The 23,447-nt window shown below is 43.7% G+C and overlaps 1 protein-coding gene and 1 long non-coding RNA gene across 2 annotated transcripts in view; one reads left to right on the top strand and one right to left on the bottom strand.

The window, feature by feature from the left end:
* Positions 1–7,752: 7,752 nt before the first annotated feature.
* On the bottom strand, positions 7,753–10,697 carry LOC121134460. The gene is made up of 2 exons (XR_005871542.1): positions 10,421–10,697; positions 7,753–8,107 (listed from the first exon to the last, which is right to left on the bottom strand). It is a non-coding gene; the product is annotated as an uncharacterized LOC121134460 (long non-coding RNA).
* Gmeb2 (glucocorticoid modulatory element binding protein 2) overlaps positions 10,669–23,447 on the top strand; it is a 32,773-nt gene continuing 19,994 nt past the window's right edge. The window contains exons 1-2 of the mRNA XM_005074542.4: positions 10,669–10,798; positions 22,024–22,211. Of these exons, the coding sequence (XP_005074599.1) occupies positions 22,081–22,211 (131 nt within the window). The 5' untranslated portion in view covers positions 10,669–10,798; positions 22,024–22,080. The remainder of the gene's footprint in view (positions 10,799–22,023; positions 22,212–23,447) is intronic.

Genomic DNA, 23,447 nt, shown 5'->3' with positions numbered 1-23,447 from the left:
AAAAAAAAGTGCAAGGAAAAAAATCACTTCCATAAAGTTGTGTCCTCTCTCTCTCTCTCTCTCTCTCTCTCTCTCTCTCTCTCTCTCTCACACACACACACACACACACACACAAATAAAAAACAAAGTACTGGATGCATTAACTTATTAAGTATGTGGAGAAAAACAGAACCAACTGAATGAATAAAGAAAGGGGGATTTATTAGATTGACATTCAACAGTGGCTGCCTTAACAATGGAGAAACAGAACTGTTAGCTGCTCCAGCTACCAGGTTAGGAACCTCATTAGTCCCAATTCGGTGAGGTGCTGAAGTCCCAGAAGATTCTTGGAGAGCCACCGGTCTTCAGTTCAGGTTGGAAGGCTGAAGACGCTGGGCTCTGATGTCAGCAGAGCAGTGACAACAGCAGCAACAATGTAAGTGAACTCCTGAACAGGGAAGATGAACTCACAGAAAAAAAAAAAAAGAAAGAAAAAAGCAAATGTTGGGGCTGGAGAGGTGGCTCAGTGGTTAAGAACACTAGCTGGACTTCCAAAGGACTAGAGTTCAATTCCCAGAACCCACATGGCAGCTCACAACTGTCTGTAATTCCAGTTCCAGGGTATTTGATGTCCTCTTCTGCTCTGCAGATCCTGCACACACATAGGGCACCTAATCCATACAAGCACATACAGATACACATACAAATAAATGATAAAAATATATTAAAATAACAACAAGGGGGAAGGGGAATGGGAGGGTGGGAGAGGGAAATGGGATTGGTATGTAAAATGAGATTTTAAAATTTAAATACAAATTAATAATAATAATAAAAAGAACCCGGGTGGTGGGTTGTGCACGCCTTTAATTCCAGCACTTGGGAGGCAGAGGCAGGCGGAACTCTGTGAGTTCGAGACTAGAGCTAGTTCCAGGACAGCCTCCAAAGCCACAGAGAAACCTTGCCTCAATACACCAAAAGCAAAAAATAATAATAATAATGATTAAAAAAATAACAAGACTAAGTTATAGCCTGCCCAGACATAAGTGTAGAATATTCAAGTACTCAGAAGAAAATTGAATGCTTATTATATGTGTGCTGTTTTGCATCAGTGAACAGATTAAACTATGCTAATTATAAAAATGTCTGTGTATGTTTCTGAGTGCAGGTGCACATGCACACACATGGAGGTCAAAGGGCAACTTCTGGCTCCTTTGAACTTTTTTTTGAGTCAGAATCTTTTCTGCTGTTTGTTGTTGCACTGCATACTCCAAGCCAGTGGGCCTGCAAATTTCTGAGAATTCTCCTGTCTCTGCCTCCTGTCTTCATGCACCTCTGTGTCTTTTTTTATGTGGGTTCCATGGACTTGTCATCAGGAATGTGTAGTGGAGAAAGTGCTTTTACCTACTTGTCCTTTTTATTTTCTCTCACCATATATATATGTTTTTTTGTTTGTTTGTTTGTTCGTTTGAGACAGAGTTTCTCTGTATTGCTTTGGAGGCTGTCCTGGAACTTGCTTGGTAGTCCAGGCTGGTCTCGAACTTACAGAGATCTGCCTGCCTCTGCCTCCTGAGTGCTGGGATTAAAGGCGTGCACTACCAACGCCCAGCTGCTACTTTTATTTATTGTGTATGTGTGTGTACAAGAGCACGGCATGTCACACGTAGGGAGGTTAGAGGGCAACTTGCAGGAGTTAGCATCCTCTTTCTATCTTGTAGGTCCTGGGGATCAAACTCAGACCTCAGACTTAGCAGTAGGTGACTTACCCAATGATCCGTTTTACCAAGCCTTTCACCTCCCCTTTTGAGACAGGGTTTTCCTACTCTGTAGTCCAAGTTGGTCTTAAACTCTTATTTAGCTAAAACTGGCCTCAAATTTATGATCCTCCTGCTTTAACCTCCAAGGTGCTGGGATTATAGCCACCAAACCTTGAATTAAAGGACCGGCCCCTCCTAGTCCACACTGGGGATAGTACCTAGAGCCTCTCACATGCTAGGCAAGAAAAAAAAATCTGATATATGTATCATAGTTTATTTTTTTTAACTTTCATTATTTTCGAAGTACAGGGTCTCTCTCTATGTAGCTCTGGCTATCTTGGAACTATGTAGACAAGACTGGCCTTGAACTCCCAGAGATCTACTTGCCTCTGCCTCCTGAGTGCTGGGATTAAAGGATTGTGCCACCATGCCTTTAACTCTTTACAAAAGATTATATTTTTATACATGTGTATGTATGTGTGTGTATTCTAACAGTATGCACATGTAAGTGCAGGTGACCAAAGACGAAAGCAGAGAGCATTGAATTCCCTGTAGCTGGAGTTACAGTCAGTCGTAAGCCACCTGATGTGAGTGCTGGATCCTTTGCAAGAGAAGCAAGCTCTCGAAATCTCGGTGTCATCTCTCCAGTGTCCTATTTTCAACACTCTTGAAAATGGGTTTTAAGCTTCACAGTGTTCATTGAAGAAAATAGGATAAAGCAGTATCTTTTGACATTAGTCTCTTTCTTGTGTACAACCTAAAGTGTTAACTCATTTTGGATTACTGAATAGAGATAGACCATGACAGGGTCTTCTTTCCTCAGGAGCTCACTGGCTGTGTCCAAGCTCCAGGCTGACTTCAAACTCACAGAGATATGACTGCCTCTTTCTCCTGAGTGTTGGGATTAAAGGCATGCACTGCTATACCCAGCATATCAAAATTATCTATTTTGTTGGTGTAATAAAACTTCAAGGAGGCTGGGCAGTGGTGGGGCAAACCTATAATCCCAGAACTCCTCGAGGCAGAGGCAGGCAGATCTCTGTGAGTTCGAGGCCAGCCTTGATCTACAGAGTGAGTTCCAGGACAGGTTCTAAAGCTACAGAGAAACCCTGTCTTGAAAAACCAACCTCCCACTCCACAAAAAAACAAAACAAAACAAAAACTTCAAGGAAACACACAAACTTTTGAGATAACTTCTAAACTTCTGGTTTCAAAAGGGTTCATTACCATGTTAATTTTTTTTTCAAAACAGAGTTTCTCTGTGTAGCTTTGTAGACCAGGCTGGCCTTGAACTCACAGAGATCTGCCTGCCTCTGCCTCCCAAGTGCTGGGATTAAAGGTGTGTGCCATCGCTGCCGGGATTCCCTGTTAAATTTTCTTGGACAACTGGAGATATAGTTGAGTGGGAATGCTTAGCATGTTTGGGGTCCTCCTAGGTATGGTGCTCTGTCTCTTGTCTCCTCACTAATGGCACTTACATTCAGACCATGTTCTGCAAAATACAAAACAGAAACCAAGTTTATCTTACTTTTTAATATACATAGCTGAAATAAACAGTGGATAAGATGGACATTTGCTCACAACTGACTATTTAAAAGACACCTCCAGCAAACCATAAAAAAACACCATGTTCTGTTAGAATGTCTAGAATTTTTTTTTGAAATTTTTACATTTTATATACGTGTGTGTGTGTGTGTGTGTGTGTGTGTGTGTGTGTGTGTGTGTGTTGGGAGCTTGTTTGTGCCACAGCAATGTGTAGAGGTGAGAAGACAGCTTATTGGAGTCAGTTCTCTTCCATCATATGGACTTGGTGACCAAACTCAGGAAGCATCTTCACTAGCATCATGACAGCTCATGACAGTTAATCTTTTTCATCACTAGAAGTCCAATGCGCTATCCATTGTGCCACAGAGCCACGCGACAGTTAATCTTTACCATCAACTGGATTAGATTGAGAGATATCTAGGAGATCAATAAAACACACCTCTGGGGTGTCTAGAGGACATTTCCAGAGACAATTACGTTATGATGACCTTGACTTAATCATGGTTTAATATATAGCTTTTTAAACTGTGAATAGTGGAGTTATATATGTGGGGGCCACAAATTCTTTGGCAACATCAAAAGGTTTCTGAATGTGTAATGACCAAAATCAATTCAAACTAAAAATGGCCTAATGAATCCAAATTGTTTCTGGCAATACTCTTTCATATTACATCCTGAGGTTTTGCTTGTGCCTTCATTCTGAACATACAACTTGCACTGTGTGCCATTAAGTCACACAAAACAGCAATGAACCCTGCCTGGAAGACTTTGGTTAGATTTGAGGCTACTGTATGCTATGCATTGTATTGTTTTTATTGTACATACAAAGTTTTTTGCTCTTATAGAAAAATAATGGTTTAATTATGGAAGATGGATTTTAATATTTTTCTACTCCTTAGTATGTATCAGATTTGTGAATCTTTGGATTTTACTCTTAGAATGCTTGACTTTTTAAATTGCTATATGTGTTGTCTCGACCTCATTAAGTTGAACATGCTTTAAGTCTCTCTGAATCTTATGCTTGTCTAGAGCAGTATTTTCAGCCCAAAACTTCCCAGAGGGGTATATGGATTCATTTCTGGGTCAGAGCGTGGTCTTCTGGGGGAGCATGCTTTCCAGTTTGCACCTTAACACACAAGTGTCGGCCTTGGAGAAACATAACCATCTATTTAACTAAGACGGGTAAAGCAGTGGGAGATTTGGGTTCTAAATTTGGTTTTCTGTTTCATCCCATTGTTTATATTCTCCAAGGCTTTCTTTGAATAACTCCTAACTCTCCACTTTCTTTTTACAACCATAGCCTTTCCTACTTCTGTACCTCTCCCCAGCTGTGTTCTTTGTTGACCTTCTCAGGGATTCCTATCATCTTATTTACCTAAAACCTGAGCAACTGGCTCTGATGTTCATTAAATATGTATTTTGTGACATAGATATAGTTTGGTGGTAGATCAAGTAATTGTTCAACATGCCCTGAGGTAGGGGGTTCAGTCCCTGGCGTTAGTGTGTGCACAAACACAGAGGTACCAGAAAAAGTGTAACTTTTTGTTGGAAGCTAAAATACATAAAATAATTTAAAAAGTAGGACAGTGATTCCACATATCATTTACCCAGCTTCCCCTAATGCAAGTATCTTAACATAACAACAGGGTTTCTGTGTAACCCTGGATGGTTGTCCTGAACTCAATCTGTAGACCAGGCTGCCTCAAACTCAGAGATCTGCCTGCCTCTGTCTCCTGAGTGCTGGACTAATGGCATGAGTCACTACTGCCCGGATGCAAGAATCTCTTGATGCCTTTGGTTCTGTATCTCTAAAGCCTTCCCCAATTTTGTCTTTTTTTTTTTTTTTTTCCGAGACAGGGGTTCTCTGTATTGGTTTGGAGGCTGTCCTGAAACTCGTTCGGTAGACCAGGCTGGCCTTGAACTCACAGAGATCTGCCTGCCTCTACCTCCTGAGTGCTGGGGTTGAAGGAGTGTGCCACCAATGCCTGGCTCCTCATTTCGTCTTATTATTAATTTTACATACTGACCAGTGTAATGTGCATTCTTCCCACTAGCCTGGTCCCAGAGTCACACCAGTCCCAAATGTACACACAGGACAGTATATTAATTATGAAGATGTTGGCCATTTGCTATAGTTTCTTAATGGCTAGTTCTGACTTAATTATTAACCCATAATTACTAATATATATTTTTATAAGGTCTTATATCTTACCGAGGGACACAGCCTCATGTGCCCTCTCTTCCAGGGATCACATGGCGACTCTTCACTCTTGACTACATTTCCCAGAATCCTCCTCGATTTATCTTGCTTTCCTATTAGCCAACAGTGCTTTATTTATCAACCAATCAGACAAGCATATACAAAGAAGGACTTCCCTCCTCAGACCAGTTTCCTCTTCCTCCTCTCTCCCCATTCTCTACTCTGCCCTCCCTTCTCGACCCTCTCTCCCATTCACTCAGAAAGGAGAGGCTGCCAGGTGTTGGTGGTGCACGCCTTTAATCCCAGCACTCGGGAGGCTGGGAGTTCGAGACCAGCCTGGACTACCGAGCGAGTTCCAGGACAGCCTCCAAAGCCACAGAGAAACCCTGTCTCGAAAAACCAAAAAAAAAAACCAAAAAAAAAAAACCAAAAAAAAAACAGAAAGGAGAGGCCTCCTATGGGAATCAACACAGCATGGCACATCAAGTTGAGTCAGGACCAAGCTCCTCCCCCTGCATCAAGGTTGGGCAAGGCAACCCATTTTGGGATTGAATTCCCAAAAGCCAGCTCAAGTGCGAGGCACAGGTCTGAATCCCACTACTAGGAACCTCACTAACAGACCAAGCTACACAACTATCACACCTCATTTTGTCTTTTATGACCTGGTATGTCTTTAAAGAGCATCAATCGGTTATATTGCTGATTTCATCAGTCTGAGTCTGTTTGATGTTTTCTAAGATGGATCAGGGTTAGACATTCTTGGTAACAGAACCACAGAAATGGTTGTTGTCTTCAACGGACTGTTACTGGAACAAAGTCTGTTTGCTTGCCATTTAAAAGCCAAAATATTCAGGAAGAGAGACGAGTAAGAAGGAAACCATTCAAAGACTGGTACCCCCAAGAAGTTGGAAGAGGGTGTTATCATCATTCCCTCAAGAGATCACCCTGAAGGACTCAAGTGGATGGAGGTGCTATTACAGAGAAGGAAAGGAAGTATGATTGGACACTGGGCAGAAAGGCTGTATTCTTCATCCATTGTGTGTCTTCTTTTCCCCTTTCTTTTTATTACTTTGGCTAGAATATCATAGTCGACCTAAACTACATCTCCCGAGCCCAGTTTCTTTAGACAAACACATTACCTTTCTGTAAGTTAAGCACTAACTTACACATTCCTATATACCCTAATGTTCACCAGATGTGCTGAGTTTTGTTAAGTCTACAGAAAGATTATTTGGCAGTTAACATTTCAATCATCAGATGCAGGATTTCTTCAAAATTTAGAAGCCAGTCAAGGGTAGAAGTGGCTCTGCAAGGGACGATTCATGAAGGAGTGAACATTGTTTTAAGATCACTTCACTCATCACTATATTTAATTTTTAAAAAGTATTTTATTCGCCGGGTGTTGGTGGTGCACGCCTTTAATCCCAGCACTCAGGAGGCAGAGGCAGGTGGATCTCTGTGAGTTCGAGGCCAGCCTGGTCTACAAAGTGAGTTCCAGGACAGCCTCCAAAGCTACAGAGAAACCCTGTCTCAAAAAACCAAAAAAAAAAAAAAAAAAAAGTATTTTATTGAACCGGGCATGGTGGTGCATGCCTTTAATCCCAGTGCTCTGGAGGAAGAGAGATAAGTGGGTCTCTGTGAGTTTGAGGCCAGGGTGGTCTACAGAATGAGTTCCAGGACAGATCTTTTACACAGAAAAACCCTGTCATGCAAACAAACAACAAAAAAAAACAAAAAACAAAAACAAAAACTATCCTTCCTTTTGTGGTTTGCAAGTTTTGAGAAGGTAGAATTATCACCCCACAAGAGGCCCATGTTTTCAACCATGGAATACCAATGAATATGTTTGGTTATGACATAAAACCAACCAAGACTCCAGGTCACTGTTTCCCCTAGGGCTTCTTGGTTTAACAGTTTTGACTGCCCTGGAACTCACTCCATAGTCTAGGCTGGCTACCCAGTTCAGTGTCTTTGAAGTGGGGGTTTTAGACTTTATACAGATGGGCCCAATATACTTGCAAGGGTCTTTAAAAGTAGGTAAGGAAGCAGGGCATGGGTGGTTCACACCTTTAATCCTAGCACCCAGGAAGCAAAGCAGGCAGATGTCTGTAAGTTCAAGTCTACAGATCAAGTTACAGGATAGCCAGGGCTACACGGAGAAACCCTGTCTTGAAAAAACAAAAAAGTAGGTAAGGTGCTTCTGGATCCTAATGACTATCTCAGAGGAGGGAGTGAGAATGCATATTGTCAATAGCATAGACACTAGAAGTCATGTAAAAAGCAAATAGCAGACTCATCTATTCAGCAATGGGGAGAGCCTTGTATACCCTCCGTCTAGCACCAGCCGGCAACCGAATCCATTGATATCGCTTGGTGGCCCCTCATTGGCGAGGCATGATCAGGACCTCCGATAGCGCCTTTTGCTAGGCCCTCAGGCAGACTCAAGGTTAGCTCATCTCAGCCTACAGGTAAGGGAAACAGGAAAGCTAGCTTTAAAGATGTAAGGTCAAAAACCAAGTCCCTCTGGAAGCCATGGGAGGCAGGAAATGATTCCCCTTTGCTTCATCTAGAAGGCACCAGTCTTGTATAGCACGTGGTCATTGAATTTGGGTTGGGCTTCAATTCTGGCCTGCAGAGGAGTAAGAGAATAAACTCATGTTATGTGTTTGCTTTAGACAGGGTCTTGTTATGGAACCCAAATTGCCACTTACCTCTCAATTTTACTTCCTCTGACTCCTAAGTGTGGGGATTATAGGTGTGTGATATACCTGACCTAAGCTGTACTTTTAAGGCACTAAATTTGAGGTGGGTATTTTTGCTTGTTTGTTCTTTGAGACAGGGTTTCTCTGTGTAGCCTTGGCTGTCCTGGAACTCTCTCTGTAGAATAGGCTGGACTTGAATTCACTAAGATTTGCTTGCTTCTGCTTCCTAAGTGCTGGGATCAAAGGTGTGCACAGCCACCACCTGGCTTCCACTTTTTTTTTTAAACAGTAGTAATAGAAAGTATTTTAAGGGAGATATCTTGAGAACTTGTTTTACCTCAAACTTTCATTAAATTTCTTTTATAATATTTATTTTATGTATATGAGTGACCTGTCTTCATGCACATCAGAAGGGAGAGTCAGATTCCATTACAGATGGTTGTGAGCCACCATGTGGGTGCTGGGAATTGAACTTGAGACCTCTGGGAGAGGAGCCAGTATTCTTAACTACTGAGCCATCTCTCTAGTCCTCATTCATTAATTTTCAAAACTGTCCAGTGGATTTTGTCTGCCACAAAGTAATGGTGTTTTTTTTTTTTTTCCATTTCCTATTAATCAAAACTCCACTGTAGGGGGGGAACTGTCCTTTCTCCCGTTTACTTATGAAGTATTTGAACCTACACACCTTTCTGTTCTGTGGGCAACACTATAATTCATGAGTTGGTGATAACATGGATTAAGCTCTGACAGGTGGAGAGTTTTCGAACTACTCTATTTCCTGGGTAGGCCTGACTGTTTGGGGAGTATTTCCTTAATTGCTGGGAACTCATTTAACACTGGCTTAGGTCACTGAGGGTACTACAACAGAAATAACCATACAGTAGGTGGCTTATAAATGATCCAAATTTATCACTCCCTGTTTTGGAGGCTGGCAGTCCAAGATTAAGGCATTGCCTAATACTTGAAGAGGGCTGCTTCCTGCCTCAGACAAGGCACCTACTTTCTACTGCTTTCTTAGGGAGTTAGGATTTGATACATAAATGGGGGTGGGAAGGGTGGGTCATAGACAAGCCTCAATACCACCTGATAACACCCTTCATTTCCTCCAGACCTGCTCAGATGAGGGTTGTCCGAAGCAGGTCTGATCTCAGGTGCTGGTGATTAGAATCTAGTCTGAGTATGTGGGAGAAGCTGATTTTTACATCTGCTAGATCCTGCAGGGAGAGCTTAACTTAGGTGTACCTTTAACTAAGGTGGTAGTCTTTTATTCCATTCTTCAGCTCCCCTGAACAAATGCTCAGACTGGGCACCAGTTCATTCCACTCACGTAGCAGCAAAAACCTACTTACAGACATTAAGGCTCATGCAGGCCTTGATCTCCATTGTACTTCTCCAGCCTTACCCTTTAATTTCATTTCCATTTATTGCAGAAGTGACAAACTCGCATATTTATCACATTTATAACCAAAATCATTTCAGAACGAAAGCGCAATTCTCTGAAGACTCTAGGACAGGCAGAGCTAGGGTCCTGAAACCTTTGATTGAACTCTAGAGACCATACTCTAAGAGTTTAGGCGAGCTGGCCCGGTGCTTAGAATTGGCGGTCTCAGCCTGTAGTGGCTGGGGGAGAAAGGGTTTTATTGCCGAGACCACAATGTCTAACATGGTGGCCAGGCTCCACCAGGGCCGATATAAACACAGCTCAGGTCACTAGGGCCTAACGCTGTGCTACCTTTGAACCACACAAGAACTGCTGTTTTTGGCTCTCAACTGAATGAACATGTTGGCTGAGGGATGCTTATGTTCTGGAAAATCCAGATATCCTAAATAAAAGACCTTTCCCAAGTTAGAAAAAAATAAAAGCATTAATTCTTTAGTATCCAAGACACTCTGAGACTTTTATGGCTCCAAGATACTCGAGACACTTAGCTTTTATTAACTTTCATTTAAAACTTTAGAATTAATGGGCCAGGCATGATAGCACATGCCTTTAACCTCAGAACTCGGAAGGCAACCAGATCTCTGTAAGTTCCAGGTCAGCCTAGTCTACTAGCGAGTTCCTGCTTGTTTGGACTGCAATGGCCGGTTGGTCAACCGCAAGAAAACACCGCTCCGCAATGAGCAGGTTGAGAAAGCAAATTCGCAAAGCCTTCAATTTCAAAAAAAGAAAACACGATTCGGCCCGAAATGGGCAAAAACGCCCGCACTCGATGGTCGAGGCTGGGTTGCAGAGCACACACCTGGGAGATACGGTTCCCTGGTGGGGCCCACACCCGGACTACAAACCAAACAGCGACAACCAGAGCTTGAGCCGCGGACACCTAACCACCGGGCACAGAGGCAAGGCCACACACGCAGGCGCGCCAGGGCCCTTCGGGTCCTATCTCACCACGCCATCCGCTTCCGCACTGGGCGCCAAATAAGTCCCGAAACCCGCCCGACCCGTGCGTGCGCGGCCTTGGTGTCTGCGTCACTAGGAAGCGCGCGCCCGCGCCGCCGCCGCCGCCGCCGCCGCCGCCGAATCCCCAACAAGGAGCGAAGCCTGCGGCCGCCACCGCCACCACCCGCCGCCGCACCCGTCACAGCCGGGAGCCAGAGCAGGCCGGTGTGGGCCCCAGGTAAGCGGCTTCGGCGTGCCCGCGCACCCCCGCGGCGAAGCTTCTCGCGCCGCTCACGCGCCGCCGTCCAGTCAGGGGTCCCTGCGGAGCGTCAGGACGTTACGGCGGGGGGGAGGGGAGGCCGGGGGAGGGGCGGCGGGCGCGCGAGGGCGGCGGCGGCGTCAGGCGCGGCGGCGGCGTCAGGCAGGCGGGCGGGCGGGCGGGCGGACGGGCGGGCGCGGGCGCCTGGCGAGAGGGCTCGCGAAGGCGGCTGTGCTTCCGGCGTCCATCTTGGCTTCGCCTGAGGCAGGGTCGGGATCGTCAGTGAATGCCGAGGCGGAAAGGGACGGTGGGGGTGGGGGTGGGCCGTAGGCGGGAGTGGCGGCGCTTGGGATCCATCGGTGGGCGCCAAGTGGATCGGGTCCCAGAGGGAGGGTGGGTCGACTCACGGGCGGGAGGGAATTCGTACCGGCGCGCACACCCTTCGGTGGCCCCTTCATTGGTGGACACCCCCCCACACACACCCCTTAGCTCGGAACAGAATCCACAGGGGACCCATGAGCGTAATTGTCAGGGAGTCGTCATCGGTGGAACCACGTCACTGTGGACTGTTGGTGGGAACTGCCTTAGGGGACCCAGGTGTAGAACTGTGTGGCCGGTGGGAACTGCACTGATAAGAACTCATCGGTAGGAATGGGGTGGATAATCTTAGAGGTGGGAACCGAGTCAGTTTGGCCCATTTTTTAGTCATGATTGGGTGCATCTTTAGCTACTACTTAGTTGGTAATTTTTTTTTTTTTTTTTGCTGAACCGGTTCTCTTTTTTTGCAAACATTCCAAATACGACAGTTTCAATCACATTATCCTTACTAAGTTAAAATTAAATGTATGATAAATGTATGACTGCCTGCTTAGCTTGTTTTTTATTTCCCCCCATAGGAAGTATGCAAAACTTTTTGGGAAGCCATCCCGAAGTACACATGCATACATACCATTTGGACATATGTAGAGTGCAAAGAACAAATGTGTGTGTGTCGGAAAGAGATTCAGAGCACCAGGGAAAAGAAATTCAGACCTAGGCCATAGATTGACTCATTTTTTTGAGACAGGGATTTTCTGTTTTGCCCTAAAACTCAATTTACAGACCAGGTTGGTCTCAAACTCAAGAGATCTGCTTGTTTCTGCCTCCCAAGTGCTGCGATTAAAGGCGTTCGCCGCCACCACTACCGGGTAGACACAGCCTACTTTTTATAACACACCTGGAAAGGGAGGATAGGTGTCCCTTCGGTGCAAGGGGACAAACTCACATGGATTGGGCCTGCCATATGGTGAAGTTTACTGGTCCCTGCCCTCACTCCTTCCCTTCCTTCTCCCTTAACTGTCTTTATTGCTAGGAGGCTGAGGCAGGTGGATCTCTGAGTTTAAGGCCAGCCTGTTCTACAGATGCAGTACCACGAATGCCAGGGCTATACTGAGAAACCCTGTCTCAAACAAAAAACCTAAGACTGGCCTGGAACTAATCCAGGATCTTTTATTATCTCTCTCTCTCTCCATCTATCCATCCATCCATCCATCCATCCATCCATCCATGGCATGGCGTCTTTCTGTATCCTGACTGTCCTGAAACTCCTCACTATGTAGACCAGGCTGGCCTCAAAACTCATAGAGATCTGCCTGCCTCTGCCTTCTAAATGCTGGAATTAATGGCATGCACTACTGTGCCCAGCTCCAGGATGGTCTTGATGTCTTATTGTAGCCATATCATCATTACTCCTGCCTCAGCCATGTGCTGAAATTATAGAATATTTTATATCTATTGTTGTTTTGGGATAGGATCATACTACTATGTAGATGTGGCTGACTTGAAACTGAGTGCTGGGATTATAGGTGTGTGCCACCATGTCCTAATTAATGCAATATTTTTTTAGATGAAAATTTTAAGTGACTTTATTTTTATGTGCATTGGTGTTTTGCTTGCATTCATGTCTGTGTGAGGGTGTCAGGTTCCCTGGAACTGGAGTTAAAGACATCTGTGAGCTGCCATTGGGTGCTGGGGATTGAACCTGGGTCCCCTGGAAGAGCAGCCAGTGCTCTTAACCAGTGAGCCATCTCTCCAGCCCCTCAATGCAATATTTTTTTAAAAGTGAAATTTAAAGCCTAATTAGGTAGCACATGCTTAAATTCCAGCACTTGGAAGGCAGAGTTCAAGGCCAGCCTGGTCTACAAATCGAGTTCTAGGACAGCCAAGGCTACATAGACCCTATCTGGAAAAACCCAAAAAAGAAAAAAGAAATTTAAAGTGTTGAGGTGTGTTTAAAGGTCTTTGCTTTGAAATCTTACACTCAAACACTACTGAAAAACTTTGTTTCAGAATTAGGAAGTCTGTCAATATACATGGATTCCTTGTAGCTTTCTTCCTGAGAAGTTTGTCTCTACAGACCTAGATTGGCCTAACCTGAGAATAAATGACAAATGATGTTCTGAATTTTTTTTCTCATTGTTGGGGATGGAATTTATGGCCTCATGCAGGGCTTCACAAGTACTTTGACACTGAATTTTGAAACTATGTTTTCTGTTTTTTGTATTTCTTTTTCCTTCCCTTGTTCTTTTTAGTTTTTTTTTCTCCTCTCTATTGCTCATTTTCTAATCCTTTTTAATCAAGAAAGTATCTTTAGTGTCCTGTGCTTAGAACTATTCTGTTGGGGCTGGGAACATGGCTCAGTGGGTAAAAATGCTTGCTTTGCAAGTGTGAGAACATGTGTTCAAATCCCCAGAACTCACATGAAAGCTGGACATCTAGCAGGAGCGTCTATAATCCTAGCCCATGGGAAATGGGAAGCAGAGAAGGAGAATCCTGAGAAGCTCACATAGTAGCCTGGCATATGAAGCTGTGTAAACAAAGACATCCTATTCTGAAACAAAGTGGAAGTTGAGGGCCAACACATCTGACCTGTGCACAAGGAATGTGGTACACATGCCCCTGCATTCATCTCTGCTCTCCCCTAACAACAAAGCAAGATATATTCTACATATGTGTCTAGTGTGTTCTCTGTAGGAAAAAATCAATGTGCTTCCCTGTGGATTTGACTCTGATTTTCCTTCTTACTCTAACTCACCCAAATCTATGTGGTGGGGCTCATTCTTACCAGCCTGTGATTATTTTGGAAAGTGGCCCCTAGTTTCTTCTTTCTTCTTTTTCTTTGTGAATGTTTCCTTGCCACAGTCAACCTATATTTCCTGGTTCCTTGGCTCTTTGGGTCAGGGGTACTACAGGGACTGGATGCTGGTGTTTGGTAGCCCACAAGTCCTAACCTTTACTTCCCTTTGGCCCTTGGGAATCCTCCAGAGATCCAGGTCCTTCCCAGAACCAAAATCATTGATGGTAATGTTTGCAGGGAGGAAAACTAGGGGAATCTGAAAAGCATGCATTCCTCTCCCCAGCAGAAGAGCATAAAGAGCCTTCAAATGTTGAGGCTTGGAGCCAGGTGTGATGATGGTGCATATCAGTAATTCCAGCACTCAAAAGGCTGAGGCAGGAGGATCACAGGTTTGAGGCTAATTTGGGTAACAACAGATCCTTTCTTTTAAAAAAGTGCTGGGGATATAAGGGCTGGATATATAATTTAACAAAGAATTTGAGCTCTAAGGAGATGTGTTGTGATTGGCTGTTTGGTTAGTTGGTTATATCACCAAAGGCTTAATTGTAGAGGCTGGAGTCTGAGAACTGTTTCTGTCCTTGGACATGCTTGCTGCTTGGTGAGTTATTTTATCATAACAGTATGATAAAAATCAAGTTCTGATCCAGCATGATAACTCACACACCTTTCATCCCTGTATTGGAGATGCAGAGACAGGCAGATAGATCTCTGAGAGTTCAAGGCTAGCTTGGTCCACATAGTGAGTTCCACCCAGCTCAGGAAGGACTAAATCGTGAGACCCTGTCTTAAAAAGAGAGAGAAGATTTTGAGACCAGGAATCATCAGGAAAGGGCTCTTACCGTTAAGTCTGACAACCTGAGTTTGATTCCCCAGCACCTTCAAAGTGGGAAGAGAAAATTATTTCCACCATCCTCGGTCTCTGATCTCCATGCTCTGTGACACAAGCACGTACTCTCACACACAAATAATGTTAAAAAACAAATTCTGAACTGGGTATGGTGGCTCATGCCTTTAATCCCAGCAGTTGGGAGGCAGAGGCAAGTGGATCTCCCGAGTTCAAAGCCAGTCTGGTCTAAAGAGCAAGTTCCAAAACAGCCAGGGATACACAGAGAAATCCTGTCTGAAACACACACAGTTTTTTTTTTTTTTTCTAACATACGTTTTTAGAAACAGGGTTTCTCTGTGTAGCCCTGGCTGTCTTGGAACTCCCTCTGTAGACAAGGTTGGCCTTGAATTCACAAAAATCTGCCTGCCTCAGCCTCTCATTCTTTTTTAAAAATCCCTCTCAAAGGATTAAAGGTGTGTGATACTATGCCCAGCAAGGTTTTTTTATTTATTCATTTATTTTTAAAATATTTTCCTATTCTATCTGTCTGTTCTATCTCTATGTGTGTGCATGCTCACCAAAAGAGAACATTCCAACGCCTGATGTGGGTATTGGGAACCAAACTCTGCAAGAGCAAGAAACACTCTTAACCCTGACCCATCTCTTCAGCCCTTTAGCAAGTGTTTATGGTCTCAGTCTTCTAGCCTATAGATAGTCCTAATGGAATTGTTTTATTATAATAACATTAAATATTTAATCCCAGCACTCAGGAGGCAGAGGCAGGTGGAGCTCTGTGAGTTCTAGGCCAGCCAGAGGTAAAACAGGAGAGAAACCCTGTATCAAAATACTCCCCCCCCCTCCCCTCAAAAAAAGAAAAGAAAAAAACAAAAGCAGGCTCTTCTGTGTCCTAGGCTGGCCTGTAACTTCCTTTTTAGGCTTCAGTGACCTTGAGTTTCTGTTTCTTCTGGTTGTTTTGTCTCCACTTCCTACCACACCCAGTTTTATGATGTGCTGAGATGGAATTCAGGACTTTTCACAGGCTCCACCAGTGGAGTTTCATTCCTAGCCTAAGTAGAGTATTTTTATATGTTTATTTCCCATCCTTATGTCTCATGATAAAATGTTTATTCCAATCTTTTACTCATTCTTGAAATTGGGTAGTTTGTTTTCTTATTGTTCTTTCTATATTCTGATTGCAAGTTCTTATTAGAATCAAGATTTGTAAATTTGGGGGCTGAAAAGATGGCTCAGCTGTTAAGAACACAGGTTGCTCTTCCAGAGATCCTGAGTTCAATTCCCAGCAGCTGCCTGGTGGCTCACAATCATCTATAATGAGATCTGGTGCCTTCTTCTGGCATGCAGACACATACATGCAGGCAAAACACTGGGTGCATAATAAACAAAAATAAACAAACAAATCTTTTTTTAAAAAAAAGAATCCAGTACCTTAATTTGAAGGTAGTGTAGTCTTAAGACAAATTATCAAGAAAGGCACAGAATTCCCTTTGGTTTTTAATATCAACTTGGCAGGATCTAGAACCACTTAAGAAACAAACCTCTGGAGGGAGTATCTAGCTTAGGTTGAGGTGGGACAACCCACTGTAACTATGGGTGGCACTATTTCATGGGTTGCTGGTCTTGCACTAAATAAGGGAGCAGAGCACCACCTTTTTTCTCTACCTGACTCATATGCACGGTGATCAGCTGCCTCATGCTCCTGTGGCCTTGACTTTACTACTATGGACTGTATCATAGCAACAAGAAGTTTGTCAGAGTAACAATTCCCACATGTTCCTCTCCTTTCTCCAGCTTCTCTCACTGGGAAACTCCACAGACTCTGTGCTGAAACTGATAAGTCTATACTGACATATTATTCAGAGCCCACAGTTTATAGTAGGTTTCTTGTGGAACCTAACCCTAACTCTGGTGACCCTTTTAGAATTGTGGAGAATAACTTCAATACCCCAGAGAGTCTGTACTCCACTGCTCATCTCTCTCCTCCCGAAACTATTGGTTTTCATAGCTTACCTTTTCCATAATGTGAGAAAGGAAGGTCCTACAGGGTGTGGCTTCTTCTACTGAGTAATATGTGTTTTTGTTTGTTTTATGCCTTTTAGCCCTAGCCCTCCCTAAAAGAATGTGGTACCATTGCAAGGAATAGCAAAAAGGCTACTGTACAAAGCCCTTCCTCACCCTTCTCTTTCTTTCCTTTATAGTTTTTTTTCTTTTTCAGGACAGGGTTTCTCTGTATAATAGTCCTAGCTATCCTTGTCCTAGAACTCACTTTGTAGACCAGGTTGGCCCCTAACTTAAAGAGATCCACCTGCCTCTGCCACCTGAGTCCTGGGATTTGGCAGGGTTCAAGGAAGGGGACGCCTGCCAGCCTCACACCTTCCACAGGCTGACATTGGGATAGAATAAGCCCAGTTACCTTTTTGTCTAAATAAGAAGCTGGATCAATGTACCAAATGCACAAGCCTCTAGGGTGAGTCGTAGCGGATTAACGAGACAGGGAGCCAGGAGTGGGCATTTGACTGAGCAGCAGGGGTGCTGGATGAGCTGAGGTAGAGGGGAAGGAAGCTGTGGAGCAGGGATCCTCTCTCAGGGACCCAAATGTGGGGCATGGAAAGTGCACCAATAGTCACAGAGGCTGCAAGGCCACTTGGGCTGGGGTCCGTTCCCTGTTGTGCACCAGTTGTAGTGAGAAATCCACATGCGTCTGTTTAAGGGGTATCAGATGTGGGCTCTGTTATTAAGATATGAAAAAGGAAAAATACACTCATGAATAGAATATGGTAAAACCAATTGCAGAGTACTTGAAAAGTTGGGGCTCTATCACACGCTGCTTCACGATGACTGACCTGGTCTACCCCCTCCCTCCTTCCTTTTTAAAGGAAGGCGAGAAGCACTGCCTCTATCAGGCTGGACAGCCCAAGGTCATGGATAGAGCAAATACCCATTACATAGCTCTTCTCCACCGTTTTGGTATTAGTTCTCCTATATCTATTTGCATATCAGACAATGTTACAATTTTTGTTTTCAGCTATAATACAAGAGTAATTTGGTTTTGTTTTCCGAAATGTAGTAACTCATGTCATCTGTCGTAACTCACGTTTGGGGGCATCTGCTGTAGTCCATATTGAAGGGCATCATCTGTTGAGTTTGAAGAATGAATGCCTGATACTGACTGCTTGCTCCTGTCTTTTATACTCCTTTAGTGCTGAGATTAAAGGTGTGAGCTGTAATTCTCTTTTAGACTAATTTAATCTTGTAAAGATCTGGGTGGCCTTGAACTCACAGAGATCCATCTACCTCCTAATCCTGAGTCCTAGGATTAAAGGTGTCTACCACCACATTCTATTTTCTGGCTGCTGAGATTAAAGGTGTGTGCTTGCTTGATTTCTATGGCTTGTGGCTGACTTTGCTTTCTGAATCTTCAAGCAAGCTTTAATAAATCATAAATAATATATCACCACAGTTGGCCATTCCTTTTTTTTTTTAAGACAGGGTTTCTCTGTGTAGCCTTCGCTGCTCTGGAGCTCACCAGATTGGCCTCAAACTCATAGAGATCAGATACATTCTTTAGCACACTAAGAATATTCTTTGTAGTATCCGGTAGCATGAAGCCTGGAAAACTTGGTAAGACCCTGTCTCAAAAAGTAAAAATAAGGAGCTGGAGAGATGGCTCAGTGGTTAAGAGCACTTGCTGCTCTTCCAAAGACCTGAGTTTGGCTCCCAGCAACCACATAGTAGCTCATGACCATTTGTAACTCCAGTTCCTGAAGCTCTGATGGCCTCTTGTTGCCTCTATGAGCACCAGGCACCCAAGTGAAGCATACATACATACATACATACATACATACATACATACATACATATCCACAAACCTAAAATAAAAATAATCTATTTTAAAAAGTAGAAAGTGGGCATGAAGAAGGGCCTGGGTTTGCTATCCACTGTAGGCAAACTTTTCTTTCCTGCCTGCCAGTTCCCAAATAAATGACACAGAGACTAAATATTAGTTATAAATGCTGAGCCAATAGCTCAGGCTTGTTACTAGCTAATTCTTACATCAAATTAATCCACAGTTCTTATTGATGCTTTGCCGCATGGCTTGGTACCTTTTCTCAGTATGTCTATCTTGCTTCTTTGTCTGCTTGCTACTCTTCTGACTCCTCCCTACTTCTTCCCAGCATCCTCCTAGTCTGGCTCTCCCACCCAATCTTCCTGCCCAGCTGTAGGCCAGTCAGTTCTTTATTAACAACCAATGAGAGTAATACATATTCACAGTGTACAGAAGAATCATTCCACAGCACTCCAGGACCTAAAAAACAAACAAACAAATACATAGTTTTTGTTTACGTTGTAGTCCCTGTGGTTTCTTCTGAGGACTCCAGTTACCATATGGTAAAGCATACCTTTTACCTGATATTTGGAGACTTTTTTTTTTCCAGCTTGATTCTGACTGACTGGGATATGCCTGTTGGAGGTTTACCAAGCTTCTAGGATATGTATGTTCGTCTGTCACTAAATTTGAGGAACATTTAGCATTTTTCCCCTTTTTTTTCTAAGGCGAGATTTTGATATATCATCCAGTTATCCTTGGATTTTTGGCAACCCTCTTGCCTCTTCTTCTTGAGTGCTGAAGTTAGAGGTGTGCATATATGCACAACCATGCCTGGCTATGTTCAGCAAGTGTGTCTTAAAACTTTGTTTTTCAGCTTAATGCTTTTCTCTCACTGTTCTAGGACTCCAGTGGCACTCACTGGTTTTGCTGCACCTTTGTGAAGCTCAGTTCAGCCTGTTTGTTCCCTGATGCTCAGGTTGGATAATTTCTGAGGCTCTGTCTTTATACCCTGGCGCCTCCTTCTGTTGTCTCCATGCTACCATGGATCCCATCCAGTGTTGTTTTACTTTGTATTTATTTTTATTGATCTTTTATTTTACACACACACACACACACACACACACACACACACACACACACACACACACTTTTTTGGTGGCGCTAAGATTGAACCCTGGGCCTTGACCATGCTAAGTAAGCATTCTACACTCAAGTATTCACAGTCCTGCTTATTTTTTATTTTCAGACTTTTGATTGGTGGTAATTTCTGTTTTGTGCCTAGGCCTCTTCTCGGACATATCTAGCTTACTTTTGGAGGGTGGTACACTTAGTTGTCTACAAGTCTCTCTGTTGACTATAGCAGTAAGTGTCTCTTCATTATTTTTCTTTTGAGAGTAACCAGGCTTTCCTAGCTCTTTGTATATCAAGCAGCTTTCTTGGGTTTCTCTGTGTAGTCCTGGCTGTCCTGGAACTTGCTCTGTAGCCTTGGACTTAGAGAGATATTTTTCCTGAAGTAGGGGCTGCACCTAGTTGGTCAGGCCAAGTGGTTTATTTTAAACTTTAAAAATTTCATTTATTTATTTAGTGTGTGTATGCATGCATGTATGTGTACATATGTACAGTACATTTTATAATGTATGTGTGGTCGTTAGAAGATAACGTGAGTCAGTCAGTCCTCTCCTCTGTAAATGGCTTTCAGGGATCAAATTTAGGTTGTCAGTGTTAGCAAAAGGTGCTTTTACTCCCTGAGCCATCTGGTCAGTCCTGAGTGAGACAGGGTCTCACTCTGTAATCCATGCTGACCTCTATCTTGGGATCCTCTTTTGCTTAGCCTCCTGAAGACTGGTCTTACAGGTATGTGCCACCACACCCAGCCAAGAAGCACTTTACTTTTCCATGCTATGTTCTGGTGCATTTTCAGAGCCTCTCCAATGATCCTGTGAGAACTGTCCATGGCCCAGTCTGAAGCCTAAGTGGGACTGTCTTAGTTTTTGCTGTTGTTGTTACTGTTAAAAAATATCCTGACAAAAGTGCAATTTAAGAGAGAGAGGGTTTATTTCAGTTCACACAGCAGGACTAGTCACAAGGAAAAAGCAATGTGTGCTTCTCAGATTCCTTTCTTTACTTATATAGTAAAGGATTCCCTGCCCAGGGAATAGCCCCATCTATAATTAAGATGGGTCTTCTAATATCAATTAAGGTAATCAAGATAATCTCCCATTAGGCATGGGCAGAGGCTCATCTCAAAGGTGATTATAGTCTATCAAGTTGAAAATTGACATTAACTATTACAGCAGTCTGCCCTGTAGGTCAGTACTCAAAGTCATTAGTTTTGCCATGTAGGGGTAGGTTCATACATACAACATCTCAGGATGACCCACATGTTCTTGTGTAGCTATGTATAGGCCTGTTTGTGTGTCCTTCCTGTTTATACAATGTCCCACTCTAATTCTATGGTCTCTTTTTGTCCTCTGGCTAGAAAGCCATGCTGTGCTTGCTCCAGCATTTCATGACTGGGTCTATCCTGGGCCTGGTATAGAGCTTGGGGTATGAGAGTGCAGTCTTCAGGCTCTTGAGACTCAGTCCTCTAGTGAGGAAGACATTCCTTCTAAATTTAGTGCTTTCGAAGCTACTACCACCATCAGAGGGTTAGAGCTTGAGTTTGCCTAGGGCAGGGCCAGCAAAGACAGAAATTAACAATAATGACAACAATAATTAACCATAGCAATAATAGTAAAAACAGGACATTTTCCCCTGTCTGTCTGATGTAGATTTCACTACACTTTCCTAAGGACAGGTGCTTCCTGTCTACACTAGAGCTCAGACCACTTTTGAATTCAGCCAGGAGATGCAGAGGGAAAAGTAGTAATTGGGAAACCTGCCTTCAGGAAAATCACCCAGAGTCTTCATTCCTTCCATATCATGCTGCTTGCTGCCTCTGAGCTTCGAGGTCCACATGGATTAAGTGGAGGAGTGTGACCCGTCTATCCATGGCACCTACCAGTCTAGAGCCATAGAGGGCTCCTGCATTGCTGCCATCTCTTCACATGATTTTTTTTTTTTTTTTTTTTTTTTTTTTGTCCAAGACAGGGTTTCTCTGTGTAGCACTGGCCGTCCCAGAACTAGCTGTGACACTAGGCTGGGCTTGAACTCACAGTGCCACCACTGCCCAGCTTACTGCCATTTCTTTTCAGAGAACAGTAGATGGGGACTTGGGAGAGTCTTTGATGATATTGAAGACCATCAACTGCATTGTACTGTGTTAGCAAACTTTTTTTTCCAGTGCTGGAGATAGAACCCAGGGTCTTAACATCTCAACAGTGCTCTACCACTAAGCTGTACTTCAGCCTTCGACTGTTCTGTTGTGCCAGTATGGAAACTACCCTATAACCTGTGCCCTGCTTTGTTTGCTCTAGGATTTGAGACCCTGGAGGAGTGACACTGCTGATCTCAGGCATCTTCTTCACTAAGCCATGGCAACCCCAGATGTGAGCGTCCACATGGAGGAGGTGGTGGTTGTGACAACTCCAGACACTGCGGTTGATGGCAGTGGTGTGGAGGAAGTGAAGACAGTGCTTGTAACAACAAACCTAGCCCCTCATGGGTAAGAACTAAGCCTTGGTCCTGACAGGTTATAATGGCACAGCTTGGTATGCCAAGTGAAGGGGTGAGCTTTAAGATTTCTGTACAGACAAGATTCTAAGATTGAACCCAGCATATTTTAGGCAAAGGTGAAGTACAAAGTGCACCAAAAAAGAGGATTAACAGAGTCTCTAGGGTGCTGTTTCAGCTTATCATTGCGGTGTGGTTCTAAATCTCTTGGTGATATCTCCTTTGATAAGTGCAACAGTGGGAACTGAATATTTTCTTTATCATCTCTTGTTCTAGAGGTCAGAATTAAGAATTAGTTGGCCAAAAAGTCACACTTAACCAAACTCTTATCTCCCTTATATATCTTATATACAAATTGTGAGGAGGTAGCAGGACAGCTGCTGCCCCTGACAAGGGGTAGGAGGAGGGCAACAGTCAGGGGCTGTGGAAATTCTTTCTCTCCTGAGAGGCTTGGTCTCTGAGCTTTTGACTTGTCTTTGCTGTATCTTATGTATAGTATTGTCATACTGATCTTGGCTTTTCCGGGAGCCTACGTGAGCTTTTGGCTCACTAACAATGTGTTAACAGTGAATTTTTTTTCGTGTTACCAGACAAGGTTTCTCTGTATTGTTTTGGAGGCTGTTGGACCAGCCCAGCCTCGAACTCACAGAGATCCGCCTGCCTCTGCCTCCCAAGTGCTGGGATTAAAGGCGTGCACCACCACTGTCCGGCAACAGTGAATTTTTAAGAGGAAGGTTGTAGACCAGTCCTCCCTCTGTGTCTTCTCATATGCATGTCTTGCTCTCAGCTGCAGAATAAGGATCTGGGCTCTGTTTGGGAGGTCTGACCATGCCTTCCTTCTTAGGAAAAACATGGAAGTTGGTGTGCCTAGTTGTGCAGGGATGGCTTTGGGTGGTTGTGAGTTGAATTACATGTGATCCTCCCTGCTTTGTGGATGTAGTACAAGACCCTATTTCCACTTAGTCTTCTTCCTTTTTTTTTTTTTTTTTTTTTTTGGTTTGGTTTGGTTTTTTGAGACATGGTTTCTTTTCATCCTAGAACTCACAAGAGATCTGCTTGCCTCTGCCTCCCGAGTGCTGGGATTAAAGGTGTGTGCCAATACTGTCTGACTTATATAGCCCTGGCTGTCCCAGAGCTCATTGTGTAAGCCAGATTGGCCTCAAACTCAGATATGTGCTTGCCTCTGCCTCCCATGTACTGGAATTAAAGTGCTAGCATACCGAGCCCA

This window comes from Mesocricetus auratus, unplaced genomic scaffold, assembly GCF_017639785.1.
Source record: "Mesocricetus auratus isolate SY011 unplaced genomic scaffold, BCM_Maur_2.0 Super-Scaffold_100028, whole genome shotgun sequence".
In the NCBI taxonomy this organism is placed as follows: Eukaryota; Metazoa; Chordata; class Mammalia; order Rodentia; family Cricetidae; genus Mesocricetus; species Mesocricetus auratus.
This window is presented reverse-complemented; position numbering and strand designations above follow the sequence as displayed.